This window comes from Pagrus major, chromosome 22 (assembly GCF_040436345.1).
Source record: "Pagrus major chromosome 22, Pma_NU_1.0".
NCBI classification, from domain to species: domain Eukaryota; kingdom Metazoa; phylum Chordata; class Actinopteri; order Spariformes; family Sparidae; genus Pagrus; species Pagrus major.
This window is the reverse complement of record NC_133236.1, coordinates 18,976,713-18,995,329: the sequence shown is the minus strand read 5'-3', so window position 1 is coordinate 18,995,329 and position 18,617 is coordinate 18,976,713. Positions and strand designations below refer to the sequence as shown.

Below are 18,617 nucleotides of genomic sequence, written 5' to 3'. Positions count from 1 at the left end.
ATCAACCTGAGCTCTTTGTGTGATTTGAAGCACAAGTTTTAAGCATTCTTGACTTTTAGATAGGACTATGACGCAAGTCCTATCTAAAAGACAAGAATGCTTAAACCAACCTCCTTATACACAACTGCTTAAAATTTGGGGTCACCAAAATAATTTCATGTTTTCCATGAAAACTCACACTTTTACTCATCAAATTAATTATGACATGAATAGAAAATACAGTCACAAATAATGATTTTTATTTGGAATAATGATTTTTGACTTTCCCATCAAAGAATCCTGTGGCTACTCTGCCTGGAAGGCCAGCATCCTAGGGTCGCCTCTTCACTGTTGATGTTGAGACTGGTGTCTTGTTGGTACCATTTAATTAAGCTTCCAGTTGAGGACGTGGGAGTCACCTGTTTCTCAAACTAGAGACTCTGACGTACCTGCCTTCTTGCTCAGTTTTGCACTGGGGCCTCCAGCTTCTCTTTCTAGTCTGGTTAAAGCCGGTTTCCGCTTTTCTTTGAAAGGAGTAGTACTTTCTTGGCATTTCTTCTCACATGGAATAGCCTTCATTTCCCAGAACAATCATAGTCTGACGAGTGTCAGCATAAAGTTCTTTTTCTTTCTTTTTTTTCTGGTCATTTTGAGACTATGATGAAACCCACAAATGCTGATGCTCCAGATACTCAACTTGCCTAAGGAAGGCCAATTTTATTGCTTCTGTAATCAGCACAACAGCTTTGAGCTACGCTAACATAATTGGATTTTCTAATGACAAATTAGCCTTTTAACATGATAAACTTGGATTAGCTAACATAATGTGCCATTGGAACACAAGAACGATGGTTGCTTAAAATGGGCCTCTGCATGCCACTGCAGATATTCCATTACAAATCAGCAGTTTCCAGCAATAATTGTCAGTTACCACATTAACAATGTCTGGACTGTTTTTATGATCAATTTAATGTTATTTTCATTGAAAAAAAATGTGCTTTTTGTTCAACAGTAAGGAAATTTCTCCCCGAACAGTTGAGCTAACCCTAACCCTAACCCTAGCTGGAGTCTATATTCTGCTAAAAGTAAAGACACCAATGATAAAGTACAAATGAAATAACTTTCTAAACAATACATTTCTGATCAATTGGTTTTGAACCTTTGTGCACTCTCAATTCCTTACTTTTCCTTTTTTTTTTTTTTTTTTTTTTTTTTTAGTTAAAACTAACTTTTACAGACTTTTTGAAAACTCTTGCAGAGCTTTCATCATATGCATGCGCACAGGTATGCGGTTATTCATCAATTTCACTCTTACATGGAAAACTGAAGTTATGCTGAAACTGCTGAAACTTACTGATAAATGACATAAAGAAAGTTGGCAGAGACACAAAGTTGAATCTCACACTGCCACTGCTGCAACACGCAGCAATATACCAAACACACACGTTTCTCTTTGAAACCTGGGTATGCTGTGACACGGGAGACAAGGATGATGAAGAACGGCTTAGTTCCCGCAGACAAACTTGGAAATTGGTGACATTGTTGTCTGCTGGGGTTGGGAAACAAGGGTCCAGCACAAACTGAGTGACCAATTAGGCAGGTCCCTGGCAACAGGAAGCTGAAACAGGACATAATGGCTGGCAGGGGGAGCTGGGAGGACAGCAGGAGGGGGCTCATTACGTTTGGAAATGGGGACCACAGGGAGCAGAACTGGCTCACAAACCACCTGCTCTGCAACACTGGGAGAAAGAGGAAGTACAGTGAAAGGACTGGAGGCTCAGACAGTGTGGTGCTGGCTGAAGAGGAGGGGGCACAAAGAAGAAAGAGATGATAGAGGAAGAGTGCATGAGTGTGGGAAGAAGAAGAATTAAACGTGAATAATGCGATGAGTGCCGAGGCCATTAACTGCAGTGCAACGTGAATACAAGTTAGTGAGGGTGATCGAGGACACAGCTGAGGGGACTTTTACAGTCTTTACCCAACAACAATAGTCTGCGGGCCTGATGCCTGGCTAACATATCACAAAGCAAGCAGCTCCTCTCAAGCTGAATGGTGCTATCAGCTGCCTGGACTAGGCTCAGAGAGAAACAATGAGCGATAAGGATGGAGGGAAACAGGAGAAAGATGAACAAGGAAATCAGGAATAAAAGAATGAAAAGGATAAAAAATGGTCCCCCTGGTGAGATGTTAAAAACCTCATGTTCTGTGGGACTTCCACATTTGGGGACTGATAGCAGGAAAGTCCAGCAACTTCACTTTCTGGAAGTGTATTGGTTATTATAGAGGACTTCAAAAAAAGTATTTCAGTGTTTACCTCTGTGCTTAGCGTTTAATCTGAAGGTTGCCTGAGCCCAAAGGTAAAACATGATTAGACTACAACTTCAAAATGATGAAAGGAGGAGCAGAGAAAGAGGAGAGGACAGGGTTTGATGAAAGGAGGTTTAAAAAGAAAATGCGTTAGTGAAATTAAAATGGAAGAGAATAAAGGCTAAAATATCAAAAGACAAGAAAAAGGGACAGCACTCGGGGAGAGACTGGAAAGCAGGAGATAACTAAACAAAAAAAAGCCGAGGCAAAAAAAAAGAGAGTCTCACTCCTCTGTGACGTACCGAGGCATCGATGACAACATTGTGCTTTGGCTGCAGGTTAGACCAAACAGGCAACACCGACTTCCTAATTAAGGACTCCCTTTTAGATAACAGCAATACAGGACAAAAATGAACTGAAGCCACATGCTCACACGCATACACACACTTATCTCTAGAGCTCCTTCTCACACACACATACTAATTATTGATATCACTGCACAGCTGGCAGCAAGTCCAAATCAGTGTTTGCAGGCTTTGAACGATCAGAAAACACAAGCCAAAAGCCAAACATGCATGTAATTGGCAAACGCAGTCATCCATGTTACGCTATGCATGTTGTCATAAGCTCAAACGCTGCCAAGAAGGCACCTTGCGCTATCCTGTCAAGTTTAGGGATAACTTCTGTGAGTGTATTTGTGTGTCTCCTCACAAACAACCAGATGGTGTGGTGTGATAGACAAAGAGGCTTGGGTGAAATCAGCAGAAGAGGCAGAAAAGAATAAATCTTACAAAAAGAGAGGAAAGACAACCAGCCACTCGGAAACAAATGCATTCAAAGGGAAGAGGAAGGAGAGCTAATTCACAGCTGAACAGCTTCTTCTTGTGAGAGGAAATATGGCTGAGTGGGCTGTTAAACTGTAGTGTATCTATGAAGCACAACACTACTGTATTTAAGAAGGATTTCAAAGTTTCCTTCTCCTCTAAAGTAGGGCTCGATGGACACATGGGCGTATAAAAACAGCTACTGGCTGATTCTGGCATTTTTAAAACATACTTCATTCACAACTAATGCGAATGGCATTTTATTGCAATGCAGTAACATTTAAGTGAATATTATCCCATTCATGACTTGCATTAAAAAAAAAGTATTTTGAGGAAATTAAGCTTGCTGTAATGATGACTTTTTCCACAAGTACCAATTTTCATCACAAAGATCTCAACTTTATTCAGCTCTTAGTCAAAAGTAAGAGTCGATACCTGGGGAAATCCATTCACATAGAGTGATTATCCTCCACAAAACCACTAATAACAGCCTACAACAGCAGAGAAATTGGATGCTGTTGATTTCTCTTCCTAATTAGTGGTATTGTTCAGCCTGCAGTAAATAAAAGTTAATTTACAATCCCTCTTGAGAGTTTGGTTATTCATTCAACGTAGAAAAATATTGGCTTTGCATTGCAAAAAATGCACATTTTATCAAACAATGATGATTTTTTGCTTGAAATGTAAAGCAGTACGCACACAGATGCTATATTGTCCTCCATGCTGATAAGTATAAAGCCATTCTTCAAAGATGTGTACCGGAAAACGCACTTATTCTAGTATCGTTTATGAATTTATTTAAATTTGCGTTTTCTTCTAAGGTTTGTGCATCTTCGTAGCTACACTGTGGCTGTTGTTGTTTTGCAGCAGAGGCGAATGCAAATCTTCCCGTAATGACACTGATGTTACAGTGAGTGAAAGCACAAGAACTATGATTATGTTCTAAATGTGCCCTAGCGAGTGTTTTTCCCTCTGCTGTTAAACCCATTAGCCTTCATCAAACCATCATCTTCCTCACCTCATTAGCGCTCTACACACTTCTGTGTACGAGTGTCAGTGTTGGTTCCGAGCTGGCAAAGATAATGGCTTCCTCTCTTAAATAATAAGCCCAAGTACAAAGCACAAAAGAGTAAGGAGGAGTGGGCATTATGTGTTTGTCCTGTATTACGAAAGCTCTGAGAGGAAAATAAATTCACCTCTGTTTCCACCCTCTCCTGCTCACCAACACTTTTGTCTTTCAATCTTTTTTTCCTCCTATTGATCAGCTGAAAAGCAGAGAGAGCTTTTGGGACTCTTCAATCGACCTCCTTATGTTTCTAAAACCGCTATTCTTCACGGCAAGTTCGGATGAAGGTGAAGTGTGGGAGCAATGGTCCGCATCATGTGCGCACATCATCAGGGGGATGCTACCCACAACAGAATGAATCTTGATGCTTCACTTCATCTTCACTCAAGATTCTCAGAGGTTTTAACCGTCTTCCCATGTGCCGTTACTCTGTTATGCTGTAATACTTGTTTTTCTTTCCTTTCTGTGCCAGAAAGGGAATCTGTTTGCTCTCCAGGTGCACACTTTTGAGAACACACTTTTTGGCTTTGTGCTACTTGGAATTGCAAAAAAAATCTGCACCCTTCTCATGCACAAATTAATTTCACACACGCATACACACACATTAGTAATTACCAAATCTAGGATGAGGATCTATGATGTGGGAAATCTTGAGAAGTGTTTTATCAAAACAGGCAATCGGAACAAAAAGTAATTCCCTCCAAAGTGTAAAAGTGTGCCTGTGTGTCTGTGTTTCTGTTTGAACACACATGTTAGTTTGTTGAGGAGCTCAGAGGGCGTTGGATCCTCAAGAGCTCATTCCCCCGATTAGGATCTCAGTTGGGAAACAGGACAAATACGGCCTTCAACTCAAATGGTCTGTAGAAGACATACACACTCATTCACAAGCACACAGACACACATACACACACTTTATCAGAAAACCCAGCGCTCGTGCTCTCCATCAGCTTCCCCCCCACCTTTTTTTTGTGATTTCTTCTTTTTCAAGTTTGCCATGTTCTCATCTCCTCTGATCAAAGATAACTGGGTCATTATCAGAGATCCTGAAACCAATCACTCTCACTTCTCATTGTTGGCACTCTAATCCATTACAGTCCTGTCCTTCCCGCTGCATTCAGCCACATCCCATTGTCTTTCCCCCTCACTCAATGCTTTCTTCTGCTCTCTCAAAAACCTTTCTCAATTCTCACACAGTCTCTCTTGATCACTGCTCAGGAATGTGGAAAGCCACCTTGTTATTTCTTCAGCTGGTTTTGATGCACTGAAAACAGGAAAGGCACATTTTTGGGCTAGCCGGAAAGGTAAACACACACAGGAAGATGTTTCAGAGTTATAACGAAATCAAATATCAACAAACATTACCAAAACTCTTTTTGTTCTTGTTTGGAGCACAGAGTTGTTTGTATGAGTACGAGCAGCTATGTTTACAGAGACATTATTTCTTCATTTTGACTGAAATCATTCCAATTGAAGATTGTGGGTCAACGGTTCACACTGAATAGGATTAATAGGGTCTGGTGTCTGCAACAAGCTTCCTGTCCTGAAGATGGTTATCTACCGTCTATTCAGTTCAGTATTGTCCTTAGAAGCCGCCATTTTTGGTAAGAGGAGAAACGCATGTACTAACGTGCTACTTTACATCAAGATGGTGGGCATGCAGACAAAGAAAGCACCCATGAGGTGTTTATATGGAGTATTTTTATTCTGTTAAGGCTTTTAAACTGATTATAATCGAAAAATTAGGCTGTACAAAGCTTGTGTTTAAAAGAAATGTGTCGTCATGTTGAAGGATACGTAGAAATGTTCGAAAGGATGAGTGGGCACTTACATGCTCCCTGTGGCTGAGCTGCTGTCTGTGGGCAGAGAACCGTTGGAGCGCTCCATCTGGGCCAACCTGAGAAAGAAACGCTCATCAGTGACTCAAGCTTTAATTACCGGTTAAAACACAGATGACAACAAATGATGATCTCAATGCCACAGTAGCACACCAATTAAAATTAAAAAACTGTAGTCATTCGTGAAGCAGGTTAAATGACAAATGACCTACAGCAGAGACGGGTGATTGAGTGTGCAGGTACATGTGGCTGAGGGGAAAACATTTCAAATTTTCCTGGCCATATATTCAAACAAAGCAGCCATGCTAATGAGGCAAGTTGCCCAGATCAAAGCCTGTATTTACTGAGGTTGTCCTGTAGATTAGGAACACGATCCACACACTCATCGTTAGGATGAAATTGAACTATGACAGAATATGCAAAGAGAGAGACTTCAAATTAATTTCTGCTCGTGAAATCTCATCATCGTGTGCATTTTTCCATGCAAATCCATAAGCTCCACTGTAATCTACAATGTCAGCGTCTATATTTCGGTTAAAATTGTAATTCACAGGGCTCATGTCTGTGTCATTGCTGATAAAACAATGCAGCCAGAAACGCTGAGCGAAGGTTAATGGTGTGTGACCGGTGGAAGGCTACGGGCCAGACAGCGCAGCGCTGCATCAGAGGAGCCTTTGTGATTAAAGCTGTGAGAGGAAGGACACCCTGGGTGCTGTTTTGACACAAGTCCACTTTAGAGACGATAAGCTTCGGACTGATTAGAGATTCGTTCAAGGGGTAAGATGGGATTTGTGCAAGTGTGGGATCTTAATAATCAGACTTATCGTAAAAATCAAACATGACAGGTTTTCAATCTCAGTGCAGCAGCAACATTAGCTCGGCGATGTTGGTAATGATTAAGTGCAGATCACACGCTGTGTCCACGGGTGTGCTGATGTACGCAGCAGGATCATTTAAAGTGGGCGGCTGAAAACAGCTATCGGGTCGGTCTGTTGCAGCTCTGATCTCAGCAGCAAATCCATAATGTCACCAGCCGAAGAGGTGGGTGGCTGCATGTTTTCATGAGTTCACTCACTGAGCATATTTTGACAGTCGTCTGCAGTTTAATGTGCCGATTACACAAAGCTCAAAAGTGTATTTTAAGATTGTTGACATTTGTACCTTCCCTGACACCAAACAGTAAAAAAAAATGCAATGCGGTCTAATAAAACATAATGACACTTCTAAGGCTACAACAGCAGATTTCCACTGAGCTCAAGGTTTATCATACATGATATTTAATATGTAGAGATGCAGTGTTTCCACGACGCATATAAAGTTCAGGCTGACATTAATGCTTCCACGTTTGAGGTTAAGTTTTAATGGAGAATTCATTTGTACAGATTCTTGGCCATGACAGAAATCCAGATATCGTTGATTGTGTTTATCAGTTGCTTTGCTATCTGAGGGGAAACTGCAGAATCACAGTTTTGCCTCTCTCGTTTGTCTATAATTGCACGATGAAACAGGTTCCAAGATCACCCTTTCAGAACACAAATGACAGCAAAATGCGTGTTTTGTTCACAGTTAGTGGTAAACATGCTATTTTTTTTCCCCCTTTCTGTCTTTGTAATGTTGCGGCTCAATAGAGCAAGTTCACATTCCCAAAATAAGTAGCAGGATTCTTTGATAGATATTGACAGAACGTGCTTTGTTTGATTCGGAGACCTGTTTTAAAGTGCAATGAGAATAAACAGCTAAAGAACAAAAAGGCTTTTTTTCCCCCACAACAAATGTCTCCTCTTTTAGAAGCACAGGAGCGACTAATGAAGACGGTCAATATAATTTGGATTTATGTGACTGCTTGGAAGCTTTAGTGTACAGTCTGAGGTAGTTCAATAACTCTTTAAATGTTCCCTAAAACAAGCGCATCTAATAAGAGTTTTTGGTTTTCATTTGATTTTACTGCAAATCACATTTAAAAGCCATTTTGAACCCTTTTCCAAAGCATAATATAGTGTTCTCTGTCACTTCTAGGCTGCAAGTGGTTTCCATTCATCTCGTTATGCTCTTAAAATCATTTTATAAAGATTTGATTTGGTTGAGCATCATGATCATGTCTGCATTTACTCTGTCCATCAAAAGGAAGATCATTGCTGCATTGTAATGCACTCTTCGTACAGACTGAAGGAGAGTGCTCCTGGGAAAAATTAGCCAAAACTTGCAAAAACACTGAAAAGTGGATTTCTCATTCTACAATGATGTTTTCTTGAAACATGCATCATTTAAACAGAGTTAACAGTTCTTCAAATGTGTGTTTTTGTGGCGTCGGAGGGAATGAAATGATGACTGGAGGATGTAGCGCGTACCTGCTGGCATATTGCTCTATCCTGGAGTGGGTGTCATCATGAGAGAGCTGAGGTGACTGGGACAGCCTGGAAATGAATGGGGTAATGGAGATGAATGAGATTCAGCATGCTCACACAACCTCATTAACACAAAGAGATTCAATGGCTCATGCACACACCCGCTCACACACACACATACACACACAACCTAATGGCCCTTTCACAACATCACCTAGAAAACAAATCTGATGATCCTAGAAAGAGAAATAGGAGAGCAGGATGATCTACGGAGCAGTTGGATGGTGTTTGACAGCCGCTGCTGGGATGAGCAACTGAATGCTAGTTGGATGCTTTAGAGAGGAGGAGAAGGTGACGGTGAGGAGACAGTGGGTGAGTTTTTTTTGGGTGCATGTTCAGCCAGTGGATCAGGCAGACGTGCAGGCAGTCAGGCAACATGCAGTGTGGTCATGGCTTAATTGGAGTGAGGACTACAGGGGGAGGTGAGTGAGGAGTGAAGGGAGTTAAGGGAGGTGTCGTTAAAAGGCATTCCAGCTCTGGAGACGAGGTGTTGCTTGGTGGCATTGATACTCACTCATACTGCTCCGGACACATGCTGATGAGGGTGACGGGACTGTAAGAGAATCGAGGGGAGGAAGGGAGGGAAGGTACCACAAAACATTTCAGGGTCAAAAACACAGCAGGTGGAGGAAGAAGTGAAGAAAACTTTTGTCCACAAGCTGTTGACTGAACACAAAGGAAAGACATGTAATATATACACCACGCATGATTGTGATTATCCTGCTTTAAAATAGACTTGTGACAAAGGAAACGGGCAGGTTGACAGTCAGTTTGGAGCGTGTCAAGATGGGCAAGTGGACCTGTCAGCACAATGTAATGCACACAGGTTGAGAGAATGAAAGACAGACAGAAAAGGGTTGATCATGTCACAAATATATTTGATTTAATTAGTTTTTAAATCCTCCTACATACAGAGATAATGCTCCAATTCATTCCATTTTTCCGTTTATTTCCAGCAGGATTTACTGAATTAGCACGCCAGCAACAACATACATAGAACATCATTTCTAGTTAATCTGCTTTTGAGCACATTATGTTATTAAAAGATAAATTGTGGTGTATGAGAGGCCCATAAATTAAGCTCTTTCAAACCAGGATGCTAGAGGTAGGAGTCTTGAAGTCCTCTGGTTTCTAGTTGGTGATAATCGCAGCTATTCTTAGAGACGCAGAGCTTAAATTGTGTTTTGTAAACAAAACAGACACCCTCTTATCACAAAAAAACAAAGAAATGTGTTGTTTTCATGAAAAAGGCTGGATAGAAATTGGCAAGATAACTGGCTGAAGTTGACATTCTTTAGCATCGCGCTTTTGTTCCCACATTAAATGGGAGATATTCAGAAGGAGACGAGCTGTTTGGTGGCTATTCTTCTCACAGCGGGGCGGCTGGTGAAGTCACACTTTTGTAGCTGCGAGGAGAATTCGAAATGTAGCAGAGGATTCAGATGGTAAAAAAAGGGAGACAGTCAGATAAAAAGAGATCAGGGTTGTCGGGGCAGACTGAGCTAATGATTCATAGGTGTGGTGAGGCATCTTACGCACCCTCGATGACCTCTTGAAAACCTCGTTTGTAGTGAAGACAGAAACACAATTTGCTGTAACAAAGTGGGAGTGAGAGAGAAGAGGGTGGAAATTAAGTGTCTTCAAAAAGAGTGAAGGAAAGGTGACCAAAGGTACGACAGGGAGGGCAGAAATCATCAGCCGAGACCTTGGGGAGCATTTGGGGTCTGATAAATGCGGCTGCTGTATCGGGTGTGTTTGGATGGAAGGCTTGTTGTGCTGTCCTGAGTCCTGTTCATGTTTCACTTCCACTGATTTTCTACAAAAGTCTGAACAGGCTGAGCTGCAGTCAAAATGTGTGAGTACGGCCAATCTGAAACTAAAAACAGTATTTATAAAAGATACCAATCAGTCAATCTATTATGAATATCCAAATGTTTTAAATAATACAAAAAAAAAATCCTTTTAGTGAGAATGTGGCCTATTCCACTGAATCTGAGAGCAAGTTCAAAATACAAGTACAATACAGATACAAGTTTTCAACACATAACATTGTTATGACGTCATGAGTTTTGTTTGTAGTTAGCACCTACATTATGCCTGACAAATTGTTATTAGACAAGGATTTATGACACTGGTGTTGTAAATTGTGGGGGGCTACATAATGCTGCTTAGTAAAGCTACAAATTCCTTTGAGGACCATTCTCATCTCAATCCACTTGATGAGATCATCACAATGAGCAGCAAAATTCTTGGACCGGAACAAGAACAACTAAACAGCATTTACAGCAGATGGTCTAAAATAAGAGGACTGCAAATAGGCTGGGGTATGACACACAGTATACAACCAATACAGCCACCTAACCTACAGATACAGGTCACTCCCATGTTAAGCTTCGTGCCTGATTCCATCAGACTCATTAAAGCCTGAACTAGCTACTTATTCATGGACATTTTTCAGGCACACATAACCTTCTGGTCGACATTTGAAATGTTTTAAAGCTGCACTCATATATGATGTCTGGATATGTGTTGTGATGATGCACAAATAAAGTTCCTAACTGATTTGATCACTGTTTCTCAAAACATGGTTCAGAGAAAAAACTGAAGAGCTTTCCAAACGAGCTAATGTCTTTTATCATCTCTTAATGTATCTGTAAAAATCATTTGGCGAGTTTGTTTTTTCTTGTTGAATGCCCTAAAAGGTTCCTAAAAATCAATTTAGTCCATCATGCTGTGATAGTCACACTGTCACATTTATCAATGCTACTCTTTGCTCTCCCTGTCCTCCGTTTTCTCTGTCAGGGGTAAGAGACCATCTGTGCATGCTGACACCTCTACCTGTCTGTCAGGAAGACAGCTAGAGGACCGGAAAGGGATACGTGTGCATGTGAGCAGAGGATTATAAAGATCCAGAGAGGTTTTCATCTTTTACATGGATATTTAAGTAACAGCATATATACTCTGGAGATATGTGCTGTGAATGAGTTCAGGAAGACGATTCGAAAGCTGAAAATCATGCAAAATGTGATCAACCTGACACTTGAGATGAGTGTTAACTAACCAATTTCCTTCATACAGCGCAGTGCATACTTCGTCTCATTAATTAGAAGAACACTGCTGCTGTGCAATCACTGTGTTTTTATTGCTTCACTGTTCAGTGATTGTGGGGAGCAAAACAATCATGTGGCATGCAATTTCCCTGACACCTACAAGAGTTTTATTAAACTTAAACTAATTTATTTGGGTTTTCTAATACACATAAAATTATTTCACTGTTAGAAAACATTGAAATGCTTTATACACCATTTATTCAGCAATTGCTCATTGTAAAGTTTCAACTACTGTTTTGTTTTTAACACTTTGTAAATGGTTAAAAGGTGCAATATGTAAGAATTGGCCAACTGACTAATTCAATCTTAAAGCAAATAGGGGCCATCATATCACCAATGTAACTGTTTACTGCTGCTAACTGTACTGTACTGTAGCTGCCATTAGCTAGTTAGCTCAGTTAGCCGTGCAGCTAGGGATACAGACTGAGAGCTCGGGGACCAGGGTAGTGTTAGTGTATACACCACTAGCACAGGAGCTTTGGATCAGGACAGACTAGGTCAAGCTAGTTAGCATGCTAAATTCACTAGATATCTCTGCAACACAATACGTATCACAACTTAAAAACTGCTATTTCTTCACATTCTGCTGATAATTTGATGAGTTTTTGAAGATTTCAACTGACACATTGGCTCTTTAATAAATACTGTGTAGTTCAACTGTAAGCATTACAAAGTTGCAAATGTTTACAACCTTTGCTTAATTAATGGTTTAGAAAGCATGTCACTGCTTGTTAACAGTGAAATAACTATTAACTAAAGTTTAATTGATTATAATCTAACATTTATCAGTGATGGTTATTCGAAAAACTACTTTGCCGACAAGGTAGTATTGTCAAACAATTTTGTTGAGACTGGATGCTGAAAGAAGAAAAATAAACAAATTTAGCCATTATGTTTCAAACCCACGTTCAAACCCATTACCCTCTCTTCAAGGGTGAATGCAGCGGAGACTAGTGTATTTTCTCTGGTTAAGTTACGCGGGGTGAACAGCGAAAAAAACAACACTGAGTGGGAAACCATTAGAATGGTTCTTCTTTCACATTATCAAATATAGCTGTGACGAATCAAAAATCCTATCTGCCGTGAAATGAAGCAAAGATACAAGTGGGAGGTGAGAGTAGGTGGTGTTTTGCTCTCTCAAGGTAGAGAAGAAACAGAGTGGGTGGAATTAAAACAGAGGAATGATGATACAAAAGTGGAAAGGAGAGAGACAGCGAGTGAGTGCATTAGGGAGGGCAATTATACAGCAGACAATCTAATTTTCCCTTCTGCTACTATACTACTTTAAAAATTACAACTTCTTAGAAGTTCGCTTTGTGAAGACGACCAATGGAGCCTGACGAGGCATGAAAATGGTTTGGGGGGTGGGATTTTTTCAAAACGGAGTTAGAAGGAAGGTTTTTTTTTTCTTCAATTAACTGATACTGTATGTAAGAAAAAAAAATGTGTTACAAACATAGCAGCAAATGTTATGATGTTTACCTAATCTGCATAATTCCTCTTTGTAAGCAGATGTCAGGACCTCATTCCAATTACAGAAAAATCCATTTCAATTCAGGTCACAGTGTTCATTTTAGTGATGCGGAGGTTGCAAAAGCCACTAGACATGTGACGATATAGGTCTAAAATGAATGTGGAATGATGAGCTTATCTTGAGCTTGTGTTTGAGCCAGATGTTACAGACAGCCCAGAAGCGAAAAAAATTGCACATTCAGGCTTATTTCTGCAGAAAAAGCCTTTTGCGGTGTACTCCATCCTGTGGCAACATGTGGATAGGTACAGCTCACAGCAGAGACCTAATGCTGTAAAAGAGACGTGAAAATGATGACCATGAAAGACTTTTAAAGTCTCCATTCCCTGCTGCCATATATTGAAAAGATCTCTGCGTTTCACCACAATTCCTCTGCTTTTAAGGACATTTATCAGGCAGGCATCTCTGCACGAGTCATTTTTCAGAGAGGAAGGGAAGTGAGAGTGGAGCGAGGCGGGCGGTGAGGAGGAGGAGGAAGGGCAAGGATGGGAGGGATGAAAGAGGGAGTGCAATCCATCTGATGGGTGACTGTGTGCAACTGGATGTCGGGGAGAATCCATCGCAAGTGAACAGGTGAGTCACTGTGAGCTCACGCATGAACGTCTTTGAGAGTTTCTGCTACTTACAAGATGCAAAACTTCAGAGTTCAAAAGTAAGGGAGTGTGAGCAGGAGATGTCAGAAAGTAACATTAAGAATAACTGAGTGATGGCATAATCTGAAAATTATAAAAAATACTAAGTGGCAGCCGAAAGGAGACAATAGATAGACTTATAAAATGTAGAAAAAACGAACAAAAATAAGTAAAAAGAGCTATACAGTCTCAAAGCATAAGGGGCAAGTGGACTGATATTCGGAAAAGGACCACAACTCAGACGCATATTCCAGAGGCCGCCTGGATCGCCTGCATAATGCGGGCCCAGTTAAACGGCTCTCCAGGGGGATTTATGGTTGGCAGGAGCAGGTACATAAATCAGACGTAGTCGCTGGGGGGCAGGTGCTGCAGACTGAAGATCTACAGTGCAGCAACGGCACCTGGTAAAGACCGGACCGACAGGTAAATAAACACATAAACTGAGTGGGAAATTAACACTCCCCACATACACAGGCAGGTACGTGTGTGAGTGAGTGTGAGGCAGGAGACTTTTCATACTTCCTCATATAACCTCGGGCCTGAGGATATTTACGACAGAGTGAGAGATTTGACAGTAAGATACATTTAAAGCGGCACTCCATCAATTTTACATGTCAAACTCGGTCATCGGGAGCACTACTCAGCCTGTGAAAGCTGTTTTATAAAAAAATTAAATAATAAAAATAAAAGACCTGACTTCAACAAGCAGGAAGGTTCAAATGAAAAAAAAGTGTTTTGGAGCTAGAGTCAGGATGTCTCCATTCTTGATTGAATCTGCGTCTTGCAATGTTATGGACGTGCAAATCTAAATAACAGAGACACCACTTTAAAACACAGTTTAAGCATTTTCTCATAAGCATTTCCACTTTTAAAGAAGTGATATAAGAGATAAGTGTTAAGTTATCTTTCGCTATATGCCTAAAATATGTTTAACTTGTTAATATTTTAAAACATTTTTTCATAGCAAAATCCTCACAGTCATTCTTGTAAAACTTGTTGAACTAAGGGGAGTGTACATACATTCCTCCAATTAAATGTTTCTCGAGGGGATTAGCTAACCCAGCTAGTAGAGCAATAGGAGACAAGAGGGTGATTATTCTCTAATTTATTAATTTTGATGATTTGATGATTTTAATTTGATGCTAAATATTCACCTTCACTCACATGTACTGTACATCACATTACTGAAGCTAAGGACGCTCAAACTTCCCTTCTACTCTGACATTGAGACAGCTGAGAGACACTGATGCATAATAAGCGTAAAACTAATTCTGTTTTTTGTTTAGACATCAATCTGTAAATCAAGAGTTTATAAAGCTGCTAAAACAGAGCATTTCAGACAGAGGATGTCAGTATGAGAAAACTAATGTGTTTTTCTCAACATTAAAGCCTGTTAACCTGTTTTAATAGTAACCCAAAATGAAATTATGAACCTGAAACTGAGCATAATATGTCTCCTTTAAGATATCTCAGCTAATTAGACATGAGCATTGGCGTTTTTCATAAAAACACTCAGGTGTTACTTACGTTTCCATGTTGTCGCCCTCTAGAACGGTCTGGACAGGTAGGTAACCTAGCCGAGGATGTTTGGCAAAGTACTTCTTCGATCGGAATTTGTTCTTCAGCACTTTGGTGAAATCACGCATGTCCTCGCCTGATGTCGTCTGCAAGAGACATAAAGAGTTTCTGTTATGTCGTTTATTGCTCTGTGTGTGTGTGTGTGTGTATGTGTGTGTGTATGTGTGTAAATTTCTGCATTCCCACTGTCTCCTGCGCACCCATAAGCAGTGTATGCATTTTGTGCGGAAGAGAATGTGTTTTGTTAATTAGATACTTAGAGAAGGTGTTCCTCCTGCAGAAGCGGTTTCTGCCTCGCAAGCAAACAACAAATTACCACAACAGCCTGACCAGAGGGGGAGAAAATCCCTTCGCAGAGGATTCAGACAACCACCACCAACACACAAACACAAGCACACACACACACACACAGAAAAATATACTACTCCCACAGTTGACAGATATGCGTAAATGAACAGACTCTATTGAGTTCACTTGGCTTATTGACTAATCCACGCAATTTAAGACGTTAGCTTGAGCAAACCAACAGCAATTACAGAACAATTAAACTCAAGCTGGAGGAGAAATTGTATACGTTCACGTCTGTTTGTGTTTATGAATGCTCCTTCTTGTGTGAATTAATGAACCTGTTTTTTATTCTTTTTAAGATTATTTTTTGCCTTAATTAGATAGCGACAATACGGATATAGACAGGAAACAATAAAGCCTTAATTAGATAGTGACAATGTGGATAGTAAGCAATGAAAGATAGAGCGATAAAAAGGGGTTTACACATGTAGTAAGTGTCTTAGCTGGAATCGAATTGTTGAAGTTGTCGGCTGTGCATCATAGCCACAGGGCCACTGGGACGGCCCCTGATGTACTGTGACAACAAAACGACACTAGACGCTTCAATCACAGCCCAACCCAAACAACATCCACACTTAGGAAAGGGAAAAACATTGAAATTACAGTAATCAATACAGCGCAACGCCAAAATTTGGCACCCAGCAGAGTGATGAAAGCGCCACTCCTATATAAATGAAAACTAATAAAAAAAAGCAATATTGTGGCCATAAAATAAACAATAAGACAACTATGAAAGAACAAATTCTATTGAATGACCGCACAGAGTCTCACAAAAGCCGATATCAATCTATAACTCTGCAAAATCTGGTTTTTGTAGCATCATTATTCAATATAGACTTGATATTTCCAAAGGTATAAAACTGTAACACAATTTGGTTTGAGCATGGGGACACAGGTGAATACAAATATGTATGGTGTTGATGTTTTTGAAGGAAAAAAATAAATAAAAAAGAGAAAAAAATGACTTCAAAGATGTCTAATAAAGTTGAGTTCAACTGCAGGCTTTAAAATGACAAAATAAGCTGATTCAGTGGAGTTTTTAGTCTGATTTCCCTCTGGCATGAATAGCAGATTTGGGTCTTGGTACATCTAACAGCTTTGAACTGCTAGATTTGAGTGATTTCCTACCAGTCTACAGTACCTTTGGATCAATAAAGCTCTGTGAAGTTGGAAATGTTTATAAACAGCAGGTGATGCCAGAGCTTTTCAAGGCTTTTCTTACTTTTGTTCAACAGCCATTCCACTATCGATCTCTCTGTATTGTCTCGACTTAAGGTCATTGTTTGAGTTGTTGCACCAGTCTAAGGTGTTTGGCACTGTGTAGCAAGTGGCCCTCAATAATCCGCTTGTATTTGGCTCCATTCACTGCTCCTTTTATCGTCGCATGTCTTCCAGTTGTTTGTGCTGAAAAGCCTGCGGACTGCTGTCACAGCTGTTCTTCACAGCCATGGTGGCGATAAGCTGCGACTGCGTTCTGGCAGACACAGAGCTCAACATTATGGCCAATAAGTTCAAGTGTCCATTTAATCAGTTCATACAATCTTTCGTCTTCTGCTGTCAGTCTTAGACAAGACATTTTGCAGCTTCAAGGCTGCTGTCACGAGTCTCTCTTTTCTGCCACAGATTTCTGTCGCACTGATTATTGTTCCTCCTAGTGAGGCTCCTAGCGAGGCATTCATGGTTTTAACAGCAATGGGAGAATAGAGGAGTCTGATAAAGTCCTTTTGAAGCCTCTTATAGATGTACTTAAGAATGCAGATGTATACAAATCATTACTATATTATTACTTACAAGAATCTGAAAATACATACTTTCATTTCACGGTAATCCACTTTGATTATAAAATGTGCTGTAACACTATGTGGACAAAGTAAGGAGAAACGTTGTAAACCCTCCTGAGGTCACTGTCTATTTCTCCCTTTCCAACATTTGTTGATCAGTAAACTCTCAAGTGATTAACGTACCCTATAGCTGCGTAAGCGCAAGTATATGTTGCTGCAGCAAAGCTGAAAATAAGAAAATGTCTCTCCAAAGTCAGGGCAGGCAGCTGCTGGGCATCTTAACTCAGGGAAGAATGATCACTAGTCCCTAAAGCTGCTCCTCCAAAGTCAATATCTATCCCATTTGCAAAATTGAAAAAGCAAATTAAAAGACAGAAATGAGAAACGTCTCCGCTCCAGTCACTCAAAGTTTGACGTTAAGCAATATCGAATTGAGTTGGCCCACAAGTATGCGATCCTAATTGAGAAAGAGAGCTATGTTCAATTTCGCCAAGCTCCCCCCTTTCTAATATTCTTCTCTCCAAGCAGTAGTAAAGTGAAATATTGCTTTCTGGCAGAAATGATAAAAAAAGACCTCAGAGAGCCATGAGTATTTTGCCATTTGTTCATGTAAATTTAAATCAGACTTCTGTCAGGGGGGTTGATCCTGGAACAAGTTGTAGAAATCAACTGCATGGGAAGTAGAGGCAGGAGTAATGTCAACTTGGATTAATCACAGTGAGAGGCTAAAAATCTGTTTACACAGGCAGATAATGGGAACTCATTTCCCAGCTGTGGACAAAAAGCTAGTACCCACGAGGTAAATCAATTCAATATTAGGGCTGAGATTTGGTTCTTGGTTAAGGTAAGATGTTAACTGGTGTCCGGTTTGGAGTCAGAATGGGTTAAGTTAACTTTTGTCAATCTTGTCCACATCTTTCTCTGTAGTTTTGGTCTGTTTTTCCTGGTTTTGGAAGACTTGGATAAGACAGACAAGCTGTATCGAGCCATTTTTTGTTTGTTTTTGACTGTTTTCCCCCATCTGCTTCAGGTTTTTAGAAGAAAGCTACAAGATTATTTTGCTGTGAAGCTCCACATATATTTTTTGTTTTACTAAACTTCACCTTGCTTTCCATTGGCTTGGGGGTGAGTAGATAATGACTGAATTTTCATTTTGGGGTTATCTTTTCCTTTAAGGGGAATCCTAATGCTACAAAATACAATATTTTCAACAGTAAGGTG

At 40.2% G+C, this 18,617-nt stretch overlaps 1 protein-coding gene across 4 annotated transcripts in view; it reads right to left on the bottom strand.

Moving 5' to 3' along the window:
* The window catches only part of utrn (utrophin), a 190,551-nt gene that overhangs the window by 14,613 nt on the left and 157,321 nt on the right, over nucleotides 1–18,617 (bottom strand). For 3 of the 4 annotated variants that reach the window (XM_073492397.1, XM_073492400.1, XM_073492398.1), the window contains exons 70-73: nucleotides 15,217–15,353; nucleotides 8,931–8,969; nucleotides 8,360–8,425; nucleotides 6,005–6,070 (exon numbers count right to left, since the gene is read on the bottom strand). In XM_073492397.1, coding sequence (XP_073348498.1) covers nucleotides 6,005–6,070; nucleotides 8,360–8,425; nucleotides 8,931–8,969; nucleotides 15,217–15,353 — 308 coding nt within the window. The remainder of the gene's footprint in view (nucleotides 1–6,004; nucleotides 6,071–8,359; nucleotides 8,426–8,930; nucleotides 8,970–15,216; nucleotides 15,354–18,617) is intronic. The other variant, XM_073492399.1, reaches the window with a different exon arrangement.